Source organism: Aotus nancymaae, unplaced genomic scaffold, assembly GCF_030222135.1.
Source record: "Aotus nancymaae isolate 86718 unplaced genomic scaffold, 86718_ANA_hifiasm-v0.15.2.pri h1tg000089l, whole genome shotgun sequence".
In the NCBI taxonomy this organism is placed as follows: Eukaryota; Metazoa; Chordata; class Mammalia; order Primates; family Aotidae; genus Aotus; species Aotus nancymaae.
In genome coordinates, this window is record NW_026988504.1 from 7,939,042 (window position 1) to 7,959,492 (window position 20,451).

General features: G+C 52.2%; 2 protein-coding genes and 1 pseudogene across 6 annotated transcripts in view; 2 read left to right on the forward strand and 1 right to left on the reverse strand.

The window, feature by feature from the left end:
• The window catches only part of ARMC7 (armadillo repeat containing 7), a 32,154-nt gene extending 12,286 nt beyond the window's left edge, over positions 1 to 19,868 (reverse strand). For 2 of the 4 annotated variants that reach the window (XR_010339827.1, XR_010339828.1), the window contains exons 1-3: positions 19,440 to 19,868; positions 19,213 to 19,356; positions 4,093 to 5,680 (exon numbers count right to left, since the gene is read on the reverse strand). Coding sequence is in view for 2 of the 4 variants with exons in the window: in XM_064369521.1 (XP_064225591.1) it covers positions 5,319 to 5,680; positions 19,213 to 19,356; positions 19,440 to 19,530 (597 nt within the window). In the remaining 2 variants the exon portion in view is untranslated. Of the gene's footprint in view, positions 1 to 2,853; positions 5,681 to 14,265; positions 14,369 to 17,399; positions 17,405 to 19,212; positions 19,357 to 19,439 lie in introns of those variants that run through there. The other 2 variants (XM_064369522.1, XM_064369521.1) reach the window with 2 other exon arrangements.
• Positions 2,326 to 4,784, forward strand: NT5C (5', 3'-nucleotidase, cytosolic). 2 transcript variants are annotated; one of them, XM_012453735.3, is made up of 5 exons: positions 2,326 to 2,531; positions 2,799 to 2,899; positions 2,984 to 3,044; positions 3,215 to 3,329; positions 3,434 to 4,778. In XM_012453735.3, exons 1-5 carry the CDS (start codon positions 2,358 to 2,360, stop codon positions 3,586 to 3,588), a joined length of 606 nt encoding a protein of 201 aa, XP_012309158.2. In that variant the 5' UTR covers positions 2,326 to 2,357; the 3' UTR covers positions 3,589 to 4,778. The 2 variants fall into 2 exon arrangements, with proteins under 2 accessions (XP_012309158.2, XP_012309159.1); XM_012453736.2 differs by lacking the exon at positions 3,215 to 3,329 and having other exon boundaries at positions 2,358 to 2,531; positions 3,442 to 4,784.
• On the forward strand, positions 15,578 to 15,944 carry LOC135271692 (large ribosomal subunit protein P1-like; annotated as a pseudogene).
• Positions 19,869 to 20,451: the final 583 nt, after the last annotated feature.

Genomic DNA, 20,451 nt, shown 5'->3' on the forward strand with positions numbered 1-20,451 from the left:
CACAATCCTGGACTGTTGCTTCAAGTAAACAATATCCACATTTTGAAACATTGTGTACTGTGTCTTCTTTTTGAGATGGTTTCAGTGTTCTCCCTGGTTAGATGCTTTTCTTGTTGTCACTAAAAATCCTGCCCATTGATTGGATGAGTCATTTGAAGTTAAAATAGCTGGGTGTGCCTGTAATTAGCTACTTGGGATGCTGAGGCAAGAGGATGCTTGAGCCCAGGGGTTTGAGATTATCCTTGGCAACGTAGCAAGACCTCCTTAAAAAACAAAAACAAAATAGATGAAGACCCAGAGAGAAGTGGGTTTCTCTTGGAAGTCTCTAAAGATAAGCAGGTTAGATTCTTCTGCTACCTCCCCTTTGTTCTGGGGTAACATTTTAAAGGGTTCTCCAAGCCTGGGCAACATGGTGAAACCTTGTCTCTACCAAAAAAAAAAAAAAAATTCTTCATAAAGATACGAAAAAAAAAATAGGCGGGTGTGATGATACACACCTGTAGTACCAGATACTTGGGAGGCTGAGGTGGGAGAATCACTTGAGCTCATGAGATGGAGGCCGCAGGGAACCAAGATCACACTGCTGCATTCCAGCCTGGGTGACAGAGCAAGATCCTATCTCAAAGTCTTCTCCAACTTTACATATGTGGGGATTTCTCCCCGCCAGCAGCAATTCTGCAGTGGATACTAGCTAGTGTCCTCCAATTTTTTTTTTTCTTTTAAGATGTTGTCTCTGTTGCCCAGGCTGAAGTGTAGTGGCATGATCTCCACTCACTATCTAGTGATTCTCCTGCCTCAGCCTCCCAAGTAGCTGGGACTATAGGCACCTGCCACCACACCCAGCTAATTTTTGTATTTTTAGTAGAGATGAGATTTTGCCATGTTGCCCAGGCTGGTGTTGAACTCCTGACCTCAAGTGATCCACCTGCCTGGACTTCCCAAAGTGCTGGGAGTACAGGCATGAGCCACCATCCCCATCCCTCCAATTCAATTCTGACAGTCATCTACCTAGAGATAGCTAAGATTCCACAGGTTGAGGGCTCAGTCCCCAAGAATGCTTCCCCTTGAAATAAGTCACAAGTCTGGACCTCCAAAATGTCTGCGTATCTGAGTTGTATGCATGTTGACTTGAGACCCTCTTAGACTGTTTTTGCGATGCTTCTGTTACATGTATTTAGAAGCAGTGGGCTGGTGAGATGGGCCACTTAAATCTGTGTTTATAATTTTGGCTCTCCCTCCCCTCACAGGACCTCCCTCTGTCACCCAGGCTGGACTGCAGTGGCAGGATGAAGGCTCAGTGTAGCCTCAACTTCCTGGTCTCAAGGGATCCTCCCACCTCAGGCTCATGAGTAGCTGGGACCGCAGGCATGCACCACCATATCCAGCTTATTGATTTATTGTAGCGGCAGGGTCCCCCTATGTTACTCAGGCTGGTCTTGAACTCCTGGGCTCAAGTGATCTGCCTGGGCCTCCCAGAATGCTGGGATTACCAGCCTGAGCCACTGTGCCTGGCTTTATAGTTTGTAGGTAAATAGATTTGGGTAGAGTCAGGAAGTTTCATGAAATCCACAAAAAGGAGAGTCAAATTTATCAGTTGTTAAGCATTTTCTACACAGTAAGGGTAGAAAATGCCAGTTCTAGGTAAGCAATGTTAGTTCTACATAAAGTCCTGAGGATAGTCCTGATTACTTGTACCAGATCAAAATCATCTTTCCAGGGAAACCAGACTTGAAACTCCCTTTTTTTTTTGAGATGGAGTCTCTCTGTCCACCAGGCTGGCGATTCTCCTGCCTCAGCCTCCCGAGTAGCTGGGATTACATGTATGCGCCACCGTGCCCAGCTAATTTTTGTATTTTAGTAGAGATGGGAGTTTCTCCTTGTTGGTCAGGCTGGTCTCAAACTCCTGACTTAAGGTGATCCGTCCGCCTCGGCCTACCAAAGTACTGGATTACAAGCGTGAGCCACTGCGCTCAGCGCTTCCCAGTATTTCAGGGCATCCCTTTGTTGCACCCCTGGAAGGTCGGTCCCCTACTAGTAATGTGGGGTACATTTGCTGTAAACTGGGAGGCGGCTGATGGGGACAAAGGCTGAGTACGAGAAGCGCTGGGTCAGAAAAAGGACCCTCAGAGCCGTCCCTGCACCCGAACCCTAGGAAGGCCTCACATAACCGCAGGACCACCTGCACTGGCACCAGTCTACGAGCGGGCCAGCGTTCTATGCAAATAAACTTGCAAATAAACTCGGCGGCCCCGCCTAGCGCCGCGGCTCCGGAAGCGGCGCTCCCTTCCCCTTTCTCCCTCCCCGCGCTTCCGGCTGGGCTGGTGCCCCCAAGAGCCCGCAGTCCCGGCCTGGCGGCGATGGCGCGGCGCGTACGCGTGCTGGTGGACATGGACGGCGTCCTGGCTGACTTCGAGACCGGCCTCCTGCGGGGCTTTCGCGACCGTTTTCCCGGGGAGCCGCACGTGCCGCTAGAGCAGCGCCGCGGCTTCCTGGCCCGCGAGCAGTACCGTGCCCTGCGGCCCGACCTGGCGGTAGGGGGCGTGGGGTCCCCACCCGGGCAGGGCCGGCTACCACCGTTCGCGGGGCCACCCCCTTCTGTGTGAATGGAGCAGAGCTCTCACCCCAGAACCCGCGGGCAGCGCACCCTGGGGAGGAGCCTTTGGGCGCGAGCCCCTGAGCAAAGCCCCCTCCGCAGCCCTGAGCCGGAGCCCGGAGCCCCTAGGAGGCTCCCTGCGAGTCCTCGCTGGAGCCGGATCTGCCGGAGGCAGAAGCCGGGACCCAGATCGCTTGTCTTTCAGGACAAAGTGGCCAGTGTGTACGAAGCCCCAGGCTTTTTCCTGGACCTGGAGCCCATCCCGGGGGCCTTGGACGCCGTGCGGGAGATGAACGACCTGCCGGAGTAAGGAGGGCGAGGGCGGGCGGAGGCCTGGGTGGGCTTCGGGCTCCCGGCTCCCAGCAGTGACCACGTCGTCCTCCTCCGCAGCACGGAGGTCTTCATCTGCACCAGCCCCCTGCTGAAGTACGACCACTGTGTGGGTGAGAAGGTGTGGCTGCCCGGCCCCACACTGCACATGGAGCTGCCTAAATCCTGATTTTAAAAAGAAACCAGAACGTTGGGGGTGGGGTGGGGCTCTCAAGGGCTTAGGCCCACTCCTTGCCCCTGAATTCAGGCTCCCATCAGGCCCTACTGACAGACCTGTGTCTCCCTACGCAGTACCGCTGGGTGGAGCAGCACCTGGGGCCCCAGTTTCTAGAGCGAATTATCCTGACAAGGGACAAGACGGTGGTCTTGGGAGACCTGCTCATTGATGACAAGGACACAATTCGAGGTTGGATCCGTCATCCTTGGCAGCCTCCAGGCCTCTGGCCTACCCGGAGTAGGGAGAGGGAGTAAAAATAACCAAATGACAGCGGGCCGCCTTCCCTGTCCTAGGCCATGAGGAGACCCCAAGTTGGGAGCACATCTTGTTCACTTGCTGCCACAATCAGCACCTGGTCCTGCCCCCCACAAGGAGACGGCTGCTCTCCTGGAGTGACAACTGGAGGGAGATCTTAGACAGCAAGCGAGGAGCTGCGCAGCGGGAATGAGAGGGATGCCGCGGGTAGCGGCTGGAGCTGAAGGAAGGGCAGGCCTGCAGGGACCACCGCAGAGCTGAGTCAGGGTGGCATCGTGCTGGTGCCTCTGGCCCCGTGGAATGGAACAGGCAGACACCGTAACCTCTGTGCTGCCAGGCTACAGGCCCAGCCCCTGGTACCTCCCGAGAGGCTGCCCCTGGACCCTGGCTGGCATGCAAATAGAGTGGGAAAACTAGTCAGGACCCGTTTAATAAAATACCTTGGCTTTCTAGTCTTCTAGGACCCTTTATTTGGGAGTGTAAAGGGACAGGCTCCCTGGGTGGATGCTGATGAGCCCTGTCCTCCCCTCTGAGTCCAGTGGCCCCCAAATCTGCCCCATTTCCATGCCCATGTGGATACCATTCCTGTAGCACTTGCCATTCCTGGGCCATCGAAGGGCTCAGCCTTGGGGGGTACACAAGAGGCAAGGACCCCCCATTTTCCCTGAGCTCCAGCTTTCCGTCAGGTCCCACGTACCTTCTGTTGTTGACCAGGAGCACCGAGGACGCGGAGCCACATCCTTTATGTTGCTGTCTCTTCCTGTCTCCCTTGAGCACCACTTTCACTGCGTCCCTGATGCCCTCACAAGATACACTTCTGGGGTAGGGCTCCCCATCACTGAGTATGACAACAGAGGAGGAGGGCGAGGGGGGAAGATGCAGCTCCCCGGGGTCATGCCTCCATTCCAATGTGTCATCACTCGAATGGCCTTTTCTTGATGCCTGATGGCCACGTTAAGTCACTGGGCTGTGTCACTCAAGGGCAGGGACCCCATCTTCATCTTGGAGTCCCTTACATGGTGCCTGGCAGAAAGCAGGGCTGGGCAGACGCTTCATGCTGGGCCACAGGTTATCCAGGTTGGCATCCCCACACCCAAATGCCCGGCCTGGAGAGCCCCTCGGGGAGGTATCCATCCTCCAAAGCCCTCAAGGGGGCACCACACCTTCCCAGGGTGAGATCCTTTCACCATGAGGCATCTCATTCCTGTCCCTGAAAACTACTCTGGACACTTCTGTTAAGGTTAATCCCTTATTTCCTGCTATGAAGATAGCTCTCTTAAGCCTCAGTCCCAGTTGCTGAGAACACTGTCCTGCAAAGCCTCTGGGTCCACTCGTGGGTTTTTTTTTTTTTTTTTTTGAGATACAGTCTTGTTCTGTCACCAGGCACCAGGCTGGAGTGCAGTGGCACAATCTCGGCTCACTGCAACCTCTGCCTCCCAGGTTCAAGCATTTCTCCTGCCTCAGCCTCCCAAGTAGCTGGGACTACAGGCGTGTGCCACCATGCCTGGCTAATTATTTTAGTAGAGACAGGGTTTCACCATGTTGGCCAGGATGGTCTCGATCTCTTGACCTCGTGATCCACCTGCCTCGGCCTCCCAAAGTGCTGAGATTACAGGCATGAGCCACTGCGCCTGGCCACATAGCTGCTGCTTACACCACCGCCTGGCAGTGGTGGCACTGGACATAGGGTTGAGTGCAGACCTATGGAAGCAGCTCCAGTTTCTTCATGTGTCGCTGAGTCTGGCTTCCTTAACTGAATGGCATTTTATCACAGTGTAAATACCTGTCCTGCTGAAAGAACTTGCCTTTCCAATGGCTGAAAAGGCACCACTTGGGCAGCATGTCCTCCCCCTGTGCCCTGTGTCCACACCAGGCCCGTGGTCTCCAGCAGTAGGAGTGCTATAGTCTCGAGGTCTCCATGGATCAGCGCTGCTGTGGGGACACGCTCCTAGGCAGTGGGATACCCAGGGCAGAGTGTGCCTGCCGGCTGCGGGCCTCGGCCACCTGGCTGGGGGAACAGAAGTCCTCCAGGAAGATCTGTGCCAGGTTCCGGAGCCTGGCACTGGCTGAGAGGGAGAAGCGCAGCATGCACTGCACCACGGGTGTGGCAGTCAGCTCTGGGGGGCGGCAGGGGCCCGATGCGCTCAGGTGTATGAGCGTGGTGATGGCGGACAGCACCGTCTCCTCGTTGGGGCTGGATAGGCAGTTTATGATGAGAGGGATGCCTCCTGCCTGCAAGATGTGTTCCTTGTTGGCCCTGTCTGGGCACAGGTTGCATAGGCCTCCTGTGGGAGAACAAGGAAAAGTCTGTATGCTGCAGCCCCAGCCTTCCTCCTAGCTCCCCAGCCCATGAGCCCCAGGAAGGGACCCAGGCCAGAGAGAAGCTTGCCCCAGTACAAGGGATCCAAAGCCCGTTCCGGCTTCCTGCCCTCTCAAGCTTTCAGAAAGGCCTGCCTGCCTGCTCCAGCCTGCCACAGCCCAGCCTTCTGAAAGTGGGCACAAATCCCTTTCCTTCTCAGTTCAATGGCTGATACGCTTTTTTCCCTTTCTTAAATGTAAAAAAGTAAAACAAGGCTGGGCACGGTGGCTCATGCTTGTAATCCCAGCACTTTGGGAGGCTGAGGTGGGTGGATCATCGGAGGTCAGGAGTTCAAGACCAGCCTGGCCAACATGGTGAAACTCCATCTCTACTAAAAATACAAAAATTAGTTGGACGTGGTGGTGCATGCCTGTAATCCCAGCTACTTGGGAGGCTGAGGAAGGAGAATCTCTTGAACTGGGGAGGCAAAGGTTGCAGTGAGCCGAGATTGTGCCACTGCACTCCAGCCTGGGTAACAGAGCAAGATTGTTGCAAAAATAAATAAATAAAATAAAAAACTAAAACAAAATCTATAATGCATCGTCACCTTAAAACAATTTTTATTTTTTTGAGACAGAGTCTCTCTCTGTAGCCCAAGTTGGAGTGCAGTGGTGCAATCTCGGCTCACTGCAACCTCCGCCTCCCGGTTTCAAGCAATTCTTCTTCCTCAGCCTCTCAAGCATCTGAGACTACAGGTGCTTGCCATCATGCCCAGCTAACTTTTTGTATTTTTTAGTAAAGACGGGGTTTTACCATGTTAGCCAGGATGGTCTCGATCTCCTGACCTCGTGATCTGCCTGCCTCGACCTCCCAAAGTGCTGGGATTGAGCCACAGCACTTTGGGATAAGCCACAGTGCCTGGCCAAGCAGGAGAATTTCTAAGCAGAAAGACATGTGACCCAGGATCAGTAAGAGGAGGAGATATGGGGTAGCCACCCAACGCTCTGTGCCAGGCAGATCCAGTGAAGATCTCAGCACTGCCACTGAGGACCAGGTGACCAGAGCCAGCTACTCAATTTCTCTAAGCCTTGGTTTCTTCACCAGTAAAACTGGCACAGAAATGAAATGATGTGATTAGCACATCTTGTTTGGACACACAGGTGATGTGGAGTAAGCATCCACCTGTTCAGAGCCCAGAGGTTGGCAGTACCAGACCTGTAGCCCTCACATACAGAATAGTGCCAGCACATACACACAGAGTTTATCAATGAGAAAGCAAGTGCCCGTGTAGCCAGCATCAAGGTGATCCATAAGCCTTCGCATGTGCCTTTCTGATCCAATCCTCTCCCTCCCTCAGAGACACACACCTTCCTGGTTACACTGTATTACTCTGTGTCTAGCACCATTTGCTAAATATTATGTTTGTAAGATTGCTGCATGCAACTGTAGATTTCAGTTTTGTTGCTAAATAGTAGAAATATCCCATGATGTCAGTATCCATTCTCCTGCTGACCATCTCTGGTTTATGACTGTTACAGACAGTGCTGCTAGTGGCGTTTCACTGCATGTGCATGTACCCTAGTCCCGTGGATTGAAGCGCTGGGTCATGGGATGCACCTACTATCTTCAACATTTTTTTTTTTTTTTTGAGATGGAGTCTCGCTCTGTCGCCAGGCTGGAGTGCAGTGGCGTGATCTCGGCTCACTGCAACCTCTGCCTTCCGGGTTCAAGCAATTCTCCTGCCTCAGCCTCCCAACTGGGACTACAGGCGCGTATCACCATTCCCAGCTAATTTTTGTATTTTTTAGTAGAGACGGGGTTTCACCACGTTGGCCAGGATGGTCTCAATCTCTTGACCTCGTGATCTGCCCACCTCAGCCTCCCAAAGTGCTGAGATTACAGGCGTGAGCCACTGCGCCTGGCCTATCTTCAGTTTTACAAAATATTAGTTTTCTTATTTTAAAAAGTTTATTAGGCCGGGAGCAGTAGCTCACGCCTATAATCCCAGCACTTTGGGAGGCCGAGGCGGGCGGATCACGAGATCAAGAGATCAAGACCATCCTGGTCAACAAGGTGAAACCCCGTCTCTACTAAAAATACAAAAATTAGCTGGGGATGGTGGTGCGCGCCTGTAGTCTCAGCTACCCAGGAGGCTGAGGCAGGAGAATTGCTTGAACCCAGGAGGCAGAAGTTGTGGTGAGCCGAGATCGTGCCATTGCACTCCAGTCTAGGTAACAACAGCAAAACTCTGTCTCAAGAAAATAAATAAATAAATAAATAAATAAGGGCCGGGTGCGGTGGCTCACGCCTGTAATCCCAGCACTTTGGGAGGCCGAGGCAGGTGGATCACGAGGTCAAGAGATCGAGACCATCCTGGTCAATATGGTGAAACCCCATCTCTACTAAAAATACAAACAATTAGCTGGGCATGGTAGTGCGTGCCTGTAATCCCAGCTACTCAGGAGGCTGAGGCAGGAGAATTGCCTGAACCCAGGAGGCGGAGGTTGCGGTGAGCCAAGATCGCACCATTGCACTCCAGCCTGGGTAACGAGCGAAACTCTGTCTCAAAAAACAAAAAAGTAAAATAAAATAAAAAATAAAAAGTTTATTATTTTTTGAGATGGAGTTTCACTCTGTCCCTTAGGCTGGAAGTGCAGTAGCACGATCTTGGCTCACTGCAACCTTCACTGTTGAGCTCAAGCAATTTTCCTGCCTCAGCCTCCCAAGTAGCTGGGATTACACACATGCACCACCACGCATGGCTAATTTTTTTTTTCATATTTTTAGTAGAGATGGGTTTCACCATGTTAGTCAGGCTGGTTTCAACTCCTGACCTCAAATGATCCACCCACCTTGACCTCCCAAAGTGATGGGATTACAGGCGTGAGCCCACGTGCCCAGCCCAAAGTACTGTTTTCCAAAGAGGCTGATAAGGAATTATTTACCAGCCTTTATCGAAACACCGCTACCACCTGGTGGCAGCTACATGTTCTATTATTGCAGGAAATAGAACACAGGAAAGAGATTAACCTGAATTCTGGGAGGCCACCTCTTAAACTCTGTTTTAGTAACAAAACTGCTAAATATTCTATGATATTCTAGGATTCAACCAGTTTTCAAGAAAGTAGAAAATTATCTCCTGATTCCTTCATATCTTCATACAGCATCTAGGATGGTGCAGGTAGGTACACAGGATATCTAAGAGTCAGTCAATGGCGCCATGGGCGGACCATCCCAGTAGAATTCCAAAGGCTACCAATGCTTTCATTTAGGACTTGAACTCCGAATTATTTCATTCAGTGACTATTTACTGAGACCCTGGCTTTACATCTGGTTTCCATAATTCATCCACCTCCCATCCATCATCCCAAACAAGGGCAGCTCTGGCCTGACCAAGGACGCCTCCTGGGGTCAGTTCTTTCTTTTTTTATGTTTTTCTTTGACACAGGATCTTGCTTTGTCACCTAGGCTGGAGTGCAGTGTTGTGATCACGGCTCACTGTAGCCTCAACCTTCTGGACTGAAGTGAGCCAGACTTAGGATTCTGACTCAGCCTCCTAAGTAGCTGGGACTACAGGCGTGCACTACTACACCTCGTTAATTTTTTACCTTTTTTTTTGTAGAGATAGGGTCTCACTATGTTTCCCAGGCTGGCCTCAAACTCCTGGGCTCAAGTGATCCTCCTACCTTGGCCTCCCAAAGTGCTAGAATTACAGGCATGAGCCACTGCACCCATCCCCAGTGACAGTTCCTCTATGACACTGGTAAAATATGGCTGGGTGCAGTGGCTCACGCCTTAATCCCAGCACTTTGGGAGGCTTAGGTGGGTGGATCACAGAGGTCAGGAGTTTGAGACCATCCTGGCCAACATCACAAAACCCCGTCTCTACTAAAATATAAAAATTAGCTAGGCGTGGTGACAGGCGCCTGTAATCCCAGCTACTTGGGAGGCCGAGGCCGGAGAACTGCGTGAACCCGGGAGGCAGAAGTTGTAGTGAGCCGAGATTGCACCACTGCACTCCAGCCTGCATGACAGGGCAAGACTCCATCTCAAGAAAAAAAAAAAAATGTGGCCGGGCGCGGTGGCTCACGCCTGTAATCCCAGCACTTTGGGAGGCCGAGGCGGGTGGATCACGAGGTCAAGAGATCGAGACCATCCTGGTCAACATGGTGAAACCCCGTCTCTACTAAAAATACAAAAAATTAGCTGGGCATGGTGGTGCATGCCTGTAATCCCAGCTACTCAGGAGGCTGAGGCAGGAGAATTGCTTGAACCCAGGAGGTGGAGGTTGCGGTGAGCCGAGATCGCACCATTGCACTCCAGCCTGGGTAACAAGAGCAAAACTCTGTCTCAAAAAAAAAAAAAAAAAATGTGGCCCCAAACCGTGGGCACTATCAGTTGCGGCAGAAATGTCTTCCCACCAGAACTCACTCAGAAATGTGGCAGAGGCAGCAAGGTGCAGTAGAGACAAAGAACAAGAGAAGAAAACGTCCTGGAGGCTGAGCCCGAGTTCTGCAGCTGGTTCCCCAGGGCATGGAATTTGGATCCTGGATGGCAAGGTCATCTAGGCTCCAGTTATCACTAACAGTGGGAGCCCCAGGCAGTGGACTTACCCTCACTTGGTGGTGGGGGGTTCCTGATATGTAAAAAGAGGCTAGAACCACCTGCCTTGCAGTTAATGACAGATTCAGAGGCCTTGTGGGCAGGGCTGGTTCAGGTGGGCGTGTGATAAGCACATGGTGTGCGCTGGGCGGGCATCCAGAAGAGGCAGGTTTTACCTCAACAGCACCCAAACAAGAGCCCTGGACCCTGGGCAGAAAAGGCAGCCAGAAGCACTGGGAAAGGGTCAGTAAGCTAGTTCCACAATTGTTCTAAATGGGCAAATACACAAAAGGTCAAGAAAGGGGCTGGAGACAACCCATGCATGTTCTCCACGATTGCTGTAAACGGATCCTTCCTCATGGCTGTGGCTGTGCCTATGGGGGCAACTGAGAAGAAGCCACAGGAGAAAGGGACCCCCGTATAGACGATGGTTAGCGAGGCCAGGCTGCTGCTGGCAAGTGGTCGCTGCCACCGCAGGTCTACTGCCACTGCTGATGGGAACACCCGGGTCCAGACTGAAGCCCTGGCTGACGTCAAGTCAGAGCCGGGGTCTCTCTAGGGGCCTGCAGGGCCCTAAGCATGGAAATAAAGGAAACTCTTGAGTCCCTTCAAGAAATGCCAGGCACCTAGCTAGCCCTGAGAAGCAAATGAGCAACTTGATAAGCAAGAAGGTCACAGTTAGCTTAAAACAATAGCCAAGGAAGTCAGGATCAGAGAATGTCTGCTTTCCCCAGAGAAATTAAAGATAACATCCTTTATTTATTTTTTTTTTTTTGAGACAGAGTCTTGCTCTGTTGCCCAAGCTGAAGTGCAGTGGCGTGATCTAGGCTCACTGTAACCTCTGCCTCATGGGTTCAAGCAATTCTCCTGCCTCACCCTCCCAAGTAGCTGGGATTACAGCTGCCACTATGCCCGGCTTATTTTTCTATTTTTAGTAGAGACGGGGTTTCACTATGTTGGCCAGGATAGTCTTGAACTTTTGAGCTCAATTGATCCACCCACCTCAGCCTCTCAAAGTGCTGGGATTACAGGCGTGAGCCACTGCGCCCAGCCTAAAGATAACATCTTAACGTAAGCCCCCGAGTTGCTTTTCAGAAACCTGGATCCCCACCAAACGGTTCCCCTGGCACTGAGACCGCAGATAAGGGGAACTGAAAACAGCACTCTGACCACTCTTTAGATCAATTCTTTGTTCTAAATTTCTCCCTGAAGGGCCTGGAGGACACGCCTACAGGTCATAGCTAGCATTCTTTTTTGCCGATTCCAAATTTGTAGACAAAGCTTCACCTCCTTAACCAATTGCAAATCAGAAAATCTTTGAAGCCACCTATGATCTGTGCCCCCATCCCTTGGAGACATCTTGCCTTTTTAGGCCAATATATAGCCTCCATGTGTTGATTTAAAACTTTGCCTATAACCTCTGGCTCCGGGCCTTTAAATACCTTTACCCATAAGACATCTGGGAGTTTGGGTCTTAAGCATGAGCTGCCGGATGCTTCTTGCTTGGTGCCCTGCAATAAAGGCCTCATTTGCAGCCGGGCGGTGGCTCATGCCAATAATCTCAGCACTTAGGGAGGCTGAGATGAGCAGATCACCTTAGGTCAGGAGTTCAAGACCAGCCTGGCCAACATGGTGAAACCCTGTCTCTACTAAAAACACAAAAATTAGCTGGGTGTGCTGGCAGGTGCCTGTAATCCCAGCTACTCAGGAGGCTGAGGCAGGAGAATCGCTTTAACCTGTGAGGCAGAGGTTCCAGTGAGACGAGATCACGCCATTGCATTCCAGCCTGGGCAACAGGGTGAAACTCAGTCTCAAAAAAAAGGCCTCACTTTCTCTCACTGCAATTCCATCAGTAATTGCCTTAGTGTGCAGGGCAAGCAAATCATTTGGTTAGATAACATCGGGCTTCCAGCCCTCACAGAGGAGGCAAAAGTCCTGGGCCAAAGAGCAGACCTCATTTAGAGCTGCTGTGGCAAAGCCAACATGGAAGGGTGACTATGGTGGCTGCAGGGACAGACGGAAGGAAGCCTGCATTCTCGCCCTGGCCTGCCATAGCCAGACAAGGAGCAGCTGTCCGCAGGGCAGTTTCCTTATTGATAAAATGAGCAATTTGGAGTAAACTTTCTAGCTTTCACGCCACAATCCTAGGAATGAGAACTCCTCTAAGGGAAGGAAAGGGCCAAGGGAATAGCTGCTGGACTCTGAGTGCTCTGGGTTTCAGTCTCAGGTCTGGAACTCGACTCTTTAAACCTTTGGCCAGCCCGCTGAACCTCCCTAAGCTTCAGAGTCCTTACTGGAAAGTAGGCGGTGTAAGCACATCTACTTCAGTACTATCTCTGGTGCACAGGAAGCAAGTGCCTGGTACCCAGTGGGAGCTCCTAAGTGTGAGCTAGTGCCATCCATGCTGGGGGTACAATAGCACCAGGCCTGCAGCCAGGTTCTCCCCACCTAACACTGCCTGGGCATGATCTGGGAGGCTGAGGATTGGCGTTCCTGTCATTCCGTGATGTTTTTCTGTGATGAAGGTAAGAATCCCTGGAGCAGATTATCTGATCCCACTTCACCTCTCTGGGAGAAGGGGCGACTGCTCATCCTCAAAGGGTTTCTGGTATCATTTGTCTTTGAGTGGCAACCAAGGGGATCCTGTCTACGGTTGCAGACACTAACCCTAAAAAAGCACTGTGTATAATCCCAGCACTTTGGGAGGCTGAGGAGGGTGGATCACCAGGTCAGGAGTTCGAGACCAACCTGGCCAACATTGTGAAACCCCGTCTCTACTAAAAACACAAAAATTAGCTGGGTGTGGTGGTAAGCGCTTATAGTTCCAGCTACTCGGGAAGCTGAGGCAGGAGGATCACTTGAACCAAGGAGGCAGAGGTTGCAGTGAGCTGAGATCGTGCCACTGCACTCCAGCCTGGGCAACAGAGCAAGACTCCGTCAAAAAACAAAAAAACAAAAAAAGAGCACCGTGGTGTTTCATTTAATTCTCAACTGATGTGAGGCAGCTACTAGCACTGTCATTTGACAGATTATTGGAGGAGAGAGCGCCCACACCCAGATGCCTGCCTGACCCCGAAGCCCAGCTCTCATCCCATTCACTGTGCTGCTTGCCAACAAGCAGATACTCATTTTGTTTGTTTTTGTAGGGACAGAGTCTTGCTATGTTGCCCAGGCTGCTCTCTCCAATTCCTGGGAGCTCAAGTGATCCTCTTGCTTCAGGTTCCCAGAATGCTGGGATTATAGGCATGAACCACTGAGCCCAACCAAGCAGACAATGGTTTGGGTTCTTTTTTTTCTTTTTGAGATGGAGTCTCGCTCTATCTTCCAGGCTGGAGTGCAGTGGCGTGATCTTGGCTCACTGCAACCTCTGTCTCCTGGGTTCAAGTGATTCTTCTGCCTCAGCCTCCAAGTAGCTGGGATTACAGGTGGGCACCACCACGCCCAGCTAATTTTTGTATTTTTGGTAGAGACAGGGCATTGCCATGTTGGTCAGGCTGGTTTCGAACTCCTGACTTCAAGTGATTCAACCGCCTTGGCCTCCCAAAGTGCTGGGATTACAGGCATGAGCCACTGCGCCCAGCCTGGTTTCGGATCTGTGAGCCACTGCCATGGGCAATCTGACCCAGCTCTCCACTCTGCCAGTCACTGCAGAACAAACCCTGCTCGGGGTGCTGCATCACCTCATGGCCAGGACTCCACACCTATGAAGTGAAGTTTCCCTACCTTTCCTTCCCCTTCTCTCCTCCTCCCTAGGCCAAAAGGCCTAAGCACTCAAGCCATGTAGACAGAAGCAAGGCTGGGTGCTGCCCTCAGGGAGATCACAATCTCAGGGCTGCCACAGGAGATAAAAGACTCAACGCTCCACAGTGCAGCACACCACAGAGCCTTCTCCAGAAGCAGCAGAGTAAGTGCCTGTCAGGGATCCCCCAGCCAAGACACTAAGAGAAAGAGAAACGAGGGCACCAGCGCTCCTTCTCGGTCATGCATAATAAATACAAGAGAAACTTCCTCTGCAAAGGGTCCCACTGAGGAATTCGATGCTGAGAAAGCTACTGTGCTTGGGACCAGGGATCTTGCTCTGGCAGAAGAAGGAAGATAAAAAAAGGAGGAAAAAATGGTTGGGAAAAGTAAAGCTGGTGATAATGATCCTAAGAATTCTAGATAAAGTGCCTGCACAGAGACACAGATGCAAAGACACACACCTACACTTCTGTTCCCACAGCAGCCTGCAAGGCAGGCAAGGCAGGTCAGGAAACGACGCTCGGAGAAGGGACGGGACTCAGCTGCTGGGAATCAGCTGAGAAGTGGAGACGCTGGGACGGAGGACACCAGGACCGGGGCTCAGTCTCTCACGCGGGGAAGCTGCCCAGGGTAGCAAGAACCTATGCCAGGGCCACGCCGCCCCCATAGCTCAGTGGACCCGGACCTCAGGGTGCCCCTGTCCTGGGAAAGTTACTTCCTGACAATTTCCTGAGAAATGACAGCAGAAAAGACTCCAATTGGTAAACACTTTTTGGGGCGACTGCTCTTTGACTTTCGCCAATTTTTCTCTAGGGTCAGCGGCTTGATTTGGAGGAGTTCTATCGCCCCCTGGTGGAGGTTTAGCCACAGTCACCATTCAGATGGCAGCAGCTGTGGGGCGGAGGCACAAAAAGGGAGGGGATGGGCCAGGCGCGGTGGCTTACGCCTGTAATCCCAGCACTTTGGGAGGCCGAGGCAGGTGGATCACGAGGTCAAGAGATCGAGACCATCCTGGTCAACAAGGTGAAACCCCGTCTCTACTAAAAATACAAACAATTAGCTGGGCATGGTGGCGCGTGCCTGTAATCCCAGCTACTCAGGAGGCTGAGGCAGGAGAATTGCCTGAACCCAGGAGGCGGAGGTTGCGGTGAGCCGATATCGTGCCATTGCACTGCAGCCTGGGTAACAAGAGCAAAACTCCGTCTCAGAAAAAGAAAAAAAAAAAAAAAAAAAAAAAAAAATTAGCCGGGCATGGTGGTATACACCTGTAGTCACAGCTACTCGGGAGGCTAAGGCGGGAAGATTGCTTAAGCCCAGGACTTCAAGTTTATGGTGAGCTATGATCATAGCACTGCACTCCAGCCTGGGCGACAGAGGGAGACCCTATCTCAAAAAAAAAAAAAAAAAAAGCCCTTTCCGCAGCTGCTGCCAAGGTGCTTGGTCTTTCCAAGGAAGCTAAGGCCGTGTTGGGGTGAGGCCCTCACTTCATCCGGCAATTAGCACCACGTCTGGCAGCGCCAGCCCCACACTCAGCCACACCATGGCCTCTGTCTCCGAGCTCACCTGCATCTACTTGGCCCTCATTCTGCACGATGATGAGGTGACCATCATGGAGGATAAGATCAATGCCCTCATTAAAGCAGCCGGTGTAAATGTTGAACCTTTTTGGCCTGGCTTGTTTGCAAAGGCCATGGCCAATGTCAACACTGGGAGCCTCATCTGCAGTGCAGGGGCTGGTGGACCTGCTCCAGCAGGAGGTCCTGCCCCTCTCCTGCTGCTGCTCCAGCTGAGAAGAAAGCGGAAGCAAAGAAAGAAGAATCTGCGGAGTCTGATGATGACATGGGCTTTGGTCTTTTTGAGTAAACCTCATTTATAATATGTTCAATAAAAAGCTGAACTAAAAAAGAAAAAAAAACAATATAAAGAGTTTGTTTTTTTTTTTTGAGATGGAGTCTCATTCTGTCACCCAGGTTGGAGTGCAGTGGCACGACCTTGGCTCACTGCAACCTCCACCTTCTGGGTTCCTGTCTCAGCCTCCCAAGTAGCTGGGACTACAGGCATGTGCCACGATGCCCAGTTAATTATTATTTTTTTTTTTGAGACGGAGTTTCGCTCTTGTTACCCAGGCTGGAGTGCAATGGCGCGATCTCGGCTCACCGCAACCTCCGCCTCCTGGGTTCAGGCAATTCTCCTGCCTCAGCCTCCTGAGTAGCTGGGATTACAGGCACACGCCACTATGCCCAGCTGATTTTTTGTATTAGTAGAGACGGGGTTGGTTGACCAGGATGGTCTCGATCTCTTGACCTCGTGATCCACCTGCCTCAGCCTCCCAAAGTGCTGGGATTACAGGCTTGAGCCACCGCGCCCGGCCCCAGTTAATTATTTTTAGTAGAGACAGGGTTTCACGATGTTGGCCAGGCTGATCTCGAACTCGACCTCAGGTGATCCTCCCTCCTCAGCCTTCCCAATTGTTGAGATTATAGGCATGAGCCACCACGCCTGGCCTAAAGAGATTTAAGATAATTTATGTAGTGACTTCCTTCCAATGAGTATAATATGTAAAGAGGGGAAAGAAAGAGTAATTTCACAGTGGAGAAGCCTGGTGACAACACTTCAGCCAGGTGATCATGCATATGTTGCCCAGGCTAGAGTGCAGTGGCTATTCACAGGTGCAATCAGAGCACACTACAGCCTCAAACACCTGGGCCCAAGCGATCCTCCTGAGTATCTGGGACTACAGGTGGGCACTGTGTATGGCTTGAAAAAGGAATTTTTGTTCTCTCTCAAAGTTTTGTTTGCTTAAACTATTTCCCATGGTCTAGATCTAAGCCCCTGCAAGCTCCGGTGCCACTGAGCTCTCTAAACCCTTTTTGTGCCATTCTCCACTTCACTACAACGATCCTGCCACATCAGCTTTCCTTCTGGCTCCTTCCTGTTTTAAGGCCTTTGCCCATGCCGTGTCCCCACTAAAATGCCTTTCCCACGATGGCCAAGACTGAAGTAGCCCCCACCTTCCGCTGCTGTGTCTCATTACTCTATTTCCTTCTGAGCATCATCTTTTTAGTTTGCTCACCACCTGTCCCCGCTACTAGAATGTAAGCTCCTGGAGGGAAAAGACCTTCCCCTAACTCGTTCACCATACCCCAGCATTTAGAGCAGTAGCTTGCTTATACAGTACATGCCCAATAACTATCACCCAGTGAATAACTCAGTAGGTCCTAAGATCACAACTACAGAAGCCATAAGTTACAGATTGCAAGCCATCTCTACTTCTCTTGATATGAAAACACTAAATATGAGTTACTTTTGTTTTTGAGACAGGCTCTTGTTCTGTCACCCAGGCTAGAGTGCAGTGGCCCAACCCTAGCTCACTGCAGCCTCGACCTCCCAGGCTCAAGCAATTCTCCCACCTCCGCCTCCCGAGTAGCTGGGACACCATGCCAGGCTAATTTTTTTTTTTCTTTGAGACAAAGTTTCGCTCTTGTTGCCCAGGCTGGAGCTGGAGTGCAATGGCATGATCTTGGCTCACTGCAACCTCTGCCTCTGGGGTTCAAGTGATTCTCCTGTCTCAGCCTCCAGAGTAGCTGAGATTACAGGCGCTCCTTACCATGTCCAGCTAATTTTTGTGTTTTTAGTAGAGACGGGGTTTTCACAGTGTTGGCCAGGCTGGTCTCAAACTTCTGACCTCATGATCTGCGCGCCTCAGCCTCTCAAAGTGCTGGGGTTACAAGTGTGAGGCACCACAACCGGCTGACAGGCTAATTTTTGTAATTTTTTTTTTTTAGATAGCAGAGACAGGGTTTTGCCATGTTGCCCAGGCTGGCCTTGAACTCCGGGACTCAAGTGATCTGCCTGCTTCAGCCTCCCAAAGTGCTGAGATTACAGGTTTGAGCCACCTCTCCTGCCTGAAATTGTTAGTTTTTTTTTTTTTTCCAGATGGAGTCTCACTGTTGCCCAGATTGGAGAGCAGTGGCGCCATCTGGGCTCACTGCAACCTCCACCTACTGGGTTCAAGTGATTCTCCTGCCTCAGCCTCTCAAGTAGCTGGGATTACAGGTGCCCACCACCATGCCCAGCTAATTTTTGTATTTTTAGTTACCTACAGGGTTTCACCATGTTGGCCAGGCTGGTCTCAAACTTCTGACCTCAGGTGATCTGTCCACCTCAGCTTCCCAAAGTGCTGGGATTACAGGTGTGAGCCACTGTGCCCAGCCAAAAAAATTGCTTTTTTTTTAATTTTATTTTTTTGAAATGGAGTCTTGCTCCCATTGGGCAGGCTGGAGTGCAGTGGCACGATCTCAGCTCACTGCAACCTCCACCTCCAGGGTTCAAGCCATTCTCCTTTTCAGCCTCCCAAGTAGCTGGGATTACAGGATATGCACTACGTCCAGTTAATTTTTGTATTTTTAGTAGAGACAGGGTTTTGCCATGTTGGCCAGGCTAGTCTCGAACTCCTGAGCTCAGGTGATCCTCCAGCCTCAGCCTCCCAAAGTGCTAGGATAGGTGTGAGCCACCGCGAAGTGGCTGAAATTGCTCTTTTTAAGACATCTTTTTTGGGCTGGGCGTGGTGGCTCATGCCTGTAATCCCAGCACTTTGGGAAACCAAGGCAGGTGGATCACTTGAGGTCAGGAGTTCAAAGCCTCATCTCTTCTAAAAATACAAAAATTAGCCAGCCATGGTGGTGGGCACCTGTAATCACAGCTACTGAGGAGGCTGAGACAGGAGAATCACTTGAACCTGGGAGGCGGAGGTTGCAGTGAGCCGAGATCTTGCCATTGCACTCCAGCCTGAGTAACAAGAGTGAAACTCTGTCTCAAAACAAAACAAACATCTTTTTTTTGAGACATGGTCTCGCTCTGTGGACCAGGTTAGAGTGCAGTGGCGCAATCTCAGCTCACTTCGGCCTCTGCCTCCCAGACTCACGCAATCCTCCTGCTTCAGTCTCCATGGGCCTATAGGTGCACACCACTGTGCGCGGCTAAGTTTTGCATTTTTAGTAGAGACGGGATTTTGCCATGTTGCCCAGGCTGGTCTCAAACTCCTCAGCTCAAGTGATCCATCTGCCTCAGCCTCCCAAAGTGCTGAGCCACCACGCCCGGCCCCAACGACTCAATTCTAACTCACTTATCTCACCCGGGCCCATTAGACATCTACGGAACCCGCCCCGCTCTTACCAATAGCAAACTCCACGAGGGTCTCATTCTCCTCCGACAGCGAATCGAGAAATAAATCCAGGACCTGCAGCTGCCGCAGATACTCGTAGTTGTTGGGGTCATAAGCGAAGTTGGCGAGGTTGGCGAGGACTTGCTCCTTGGCGTCTGCAACGGGAAAGCGGCACTGGAGCCAGGTCCGAGCGGCGGTCACAGCAGACCCTGCCCCCTGGCCCCACCGAGGCTCTCACCTTGGCTCTGGGTCTCCTGGAATTCGGTGACCAGCGCCTGCAGGAATCCCAGCCGCCCGACGTGGGGGTCCACCTTCGGCTTCTGGGCCATGGCCGGTGTGGCCGAGGACCCCCAGGGACGGGCGGGAGGGTGGGAAAAGTGCAGGGGGAAAGCCGAGCGAGACCTTCACCTGCCCTCCACCTGTGTGGAGAGGGAAGACGCGGGGCAGCAAACGGGTTTCTTTCTAGGGTTCAGATTCTACAGTAATTTGCAGCTGGAAATGGGATGCGGGAGATGGGGCGGGGTCTCAGAATCCTGTAGGAGTTGGGTTTGAAAATCGAAATTGGGGCGCAGGAGACGAGGAACAGTCTGCAAGTTGGGGCTTGCGGAGGGGGCACCAGCGCGAGGTTCCCGGCTCCCGAACTCTGTTCTGAGGTCCCAGCGGAAGCCGCGCTGTCTCCGCCCTTAATGAGGCGGAAGGGGCGGGTCCGAGGCGGAAGGGGCGGGGCCGGGCGGGGCCGTCGACGAACTCTTTGGCGCGCGTACTCCGCGGGGTTACGTTTTTTCTGGATGCAGAAGCCCTTCAGCCTGGGCTGCAGCTCGCTGCGAGCGGCTTCGTGTGACAGGTGCGGGCGTGGGTGGGTTTACTGCGAGGAGCAGCCTGGTTTCCCATATCTCGTTTCCAGCTGCAAATTTCTGCAAAATCTGAACGCAAGAAAGAAAACCACTTGCTGCCCCGGCGGATAGGAGGGCGGGTGAAGGCCTCGCAGGGCTTTCCTGCCCCACCTTTCCGACTCTCCCGCCCATTCCCCGGGGTCCTCCGCCGCCCGGACGTGGCCCAGAAGGTGAGACGCCCACGTCGCGCGGCTGGAATTCCGCGAGGAGCAGCAGAGTCTTCCAGAACCCATGTGGCAGGACGTCGAGGCAGAAGCACCTCCAGGGCCCCCACGGCTGGCGGGGGCGTGGCCCAGCCTCCTTGACCAGGACGGCCCTTTGGAGCGCGGGCGTCAGCTCTCTGCGCCCCCCATCGGT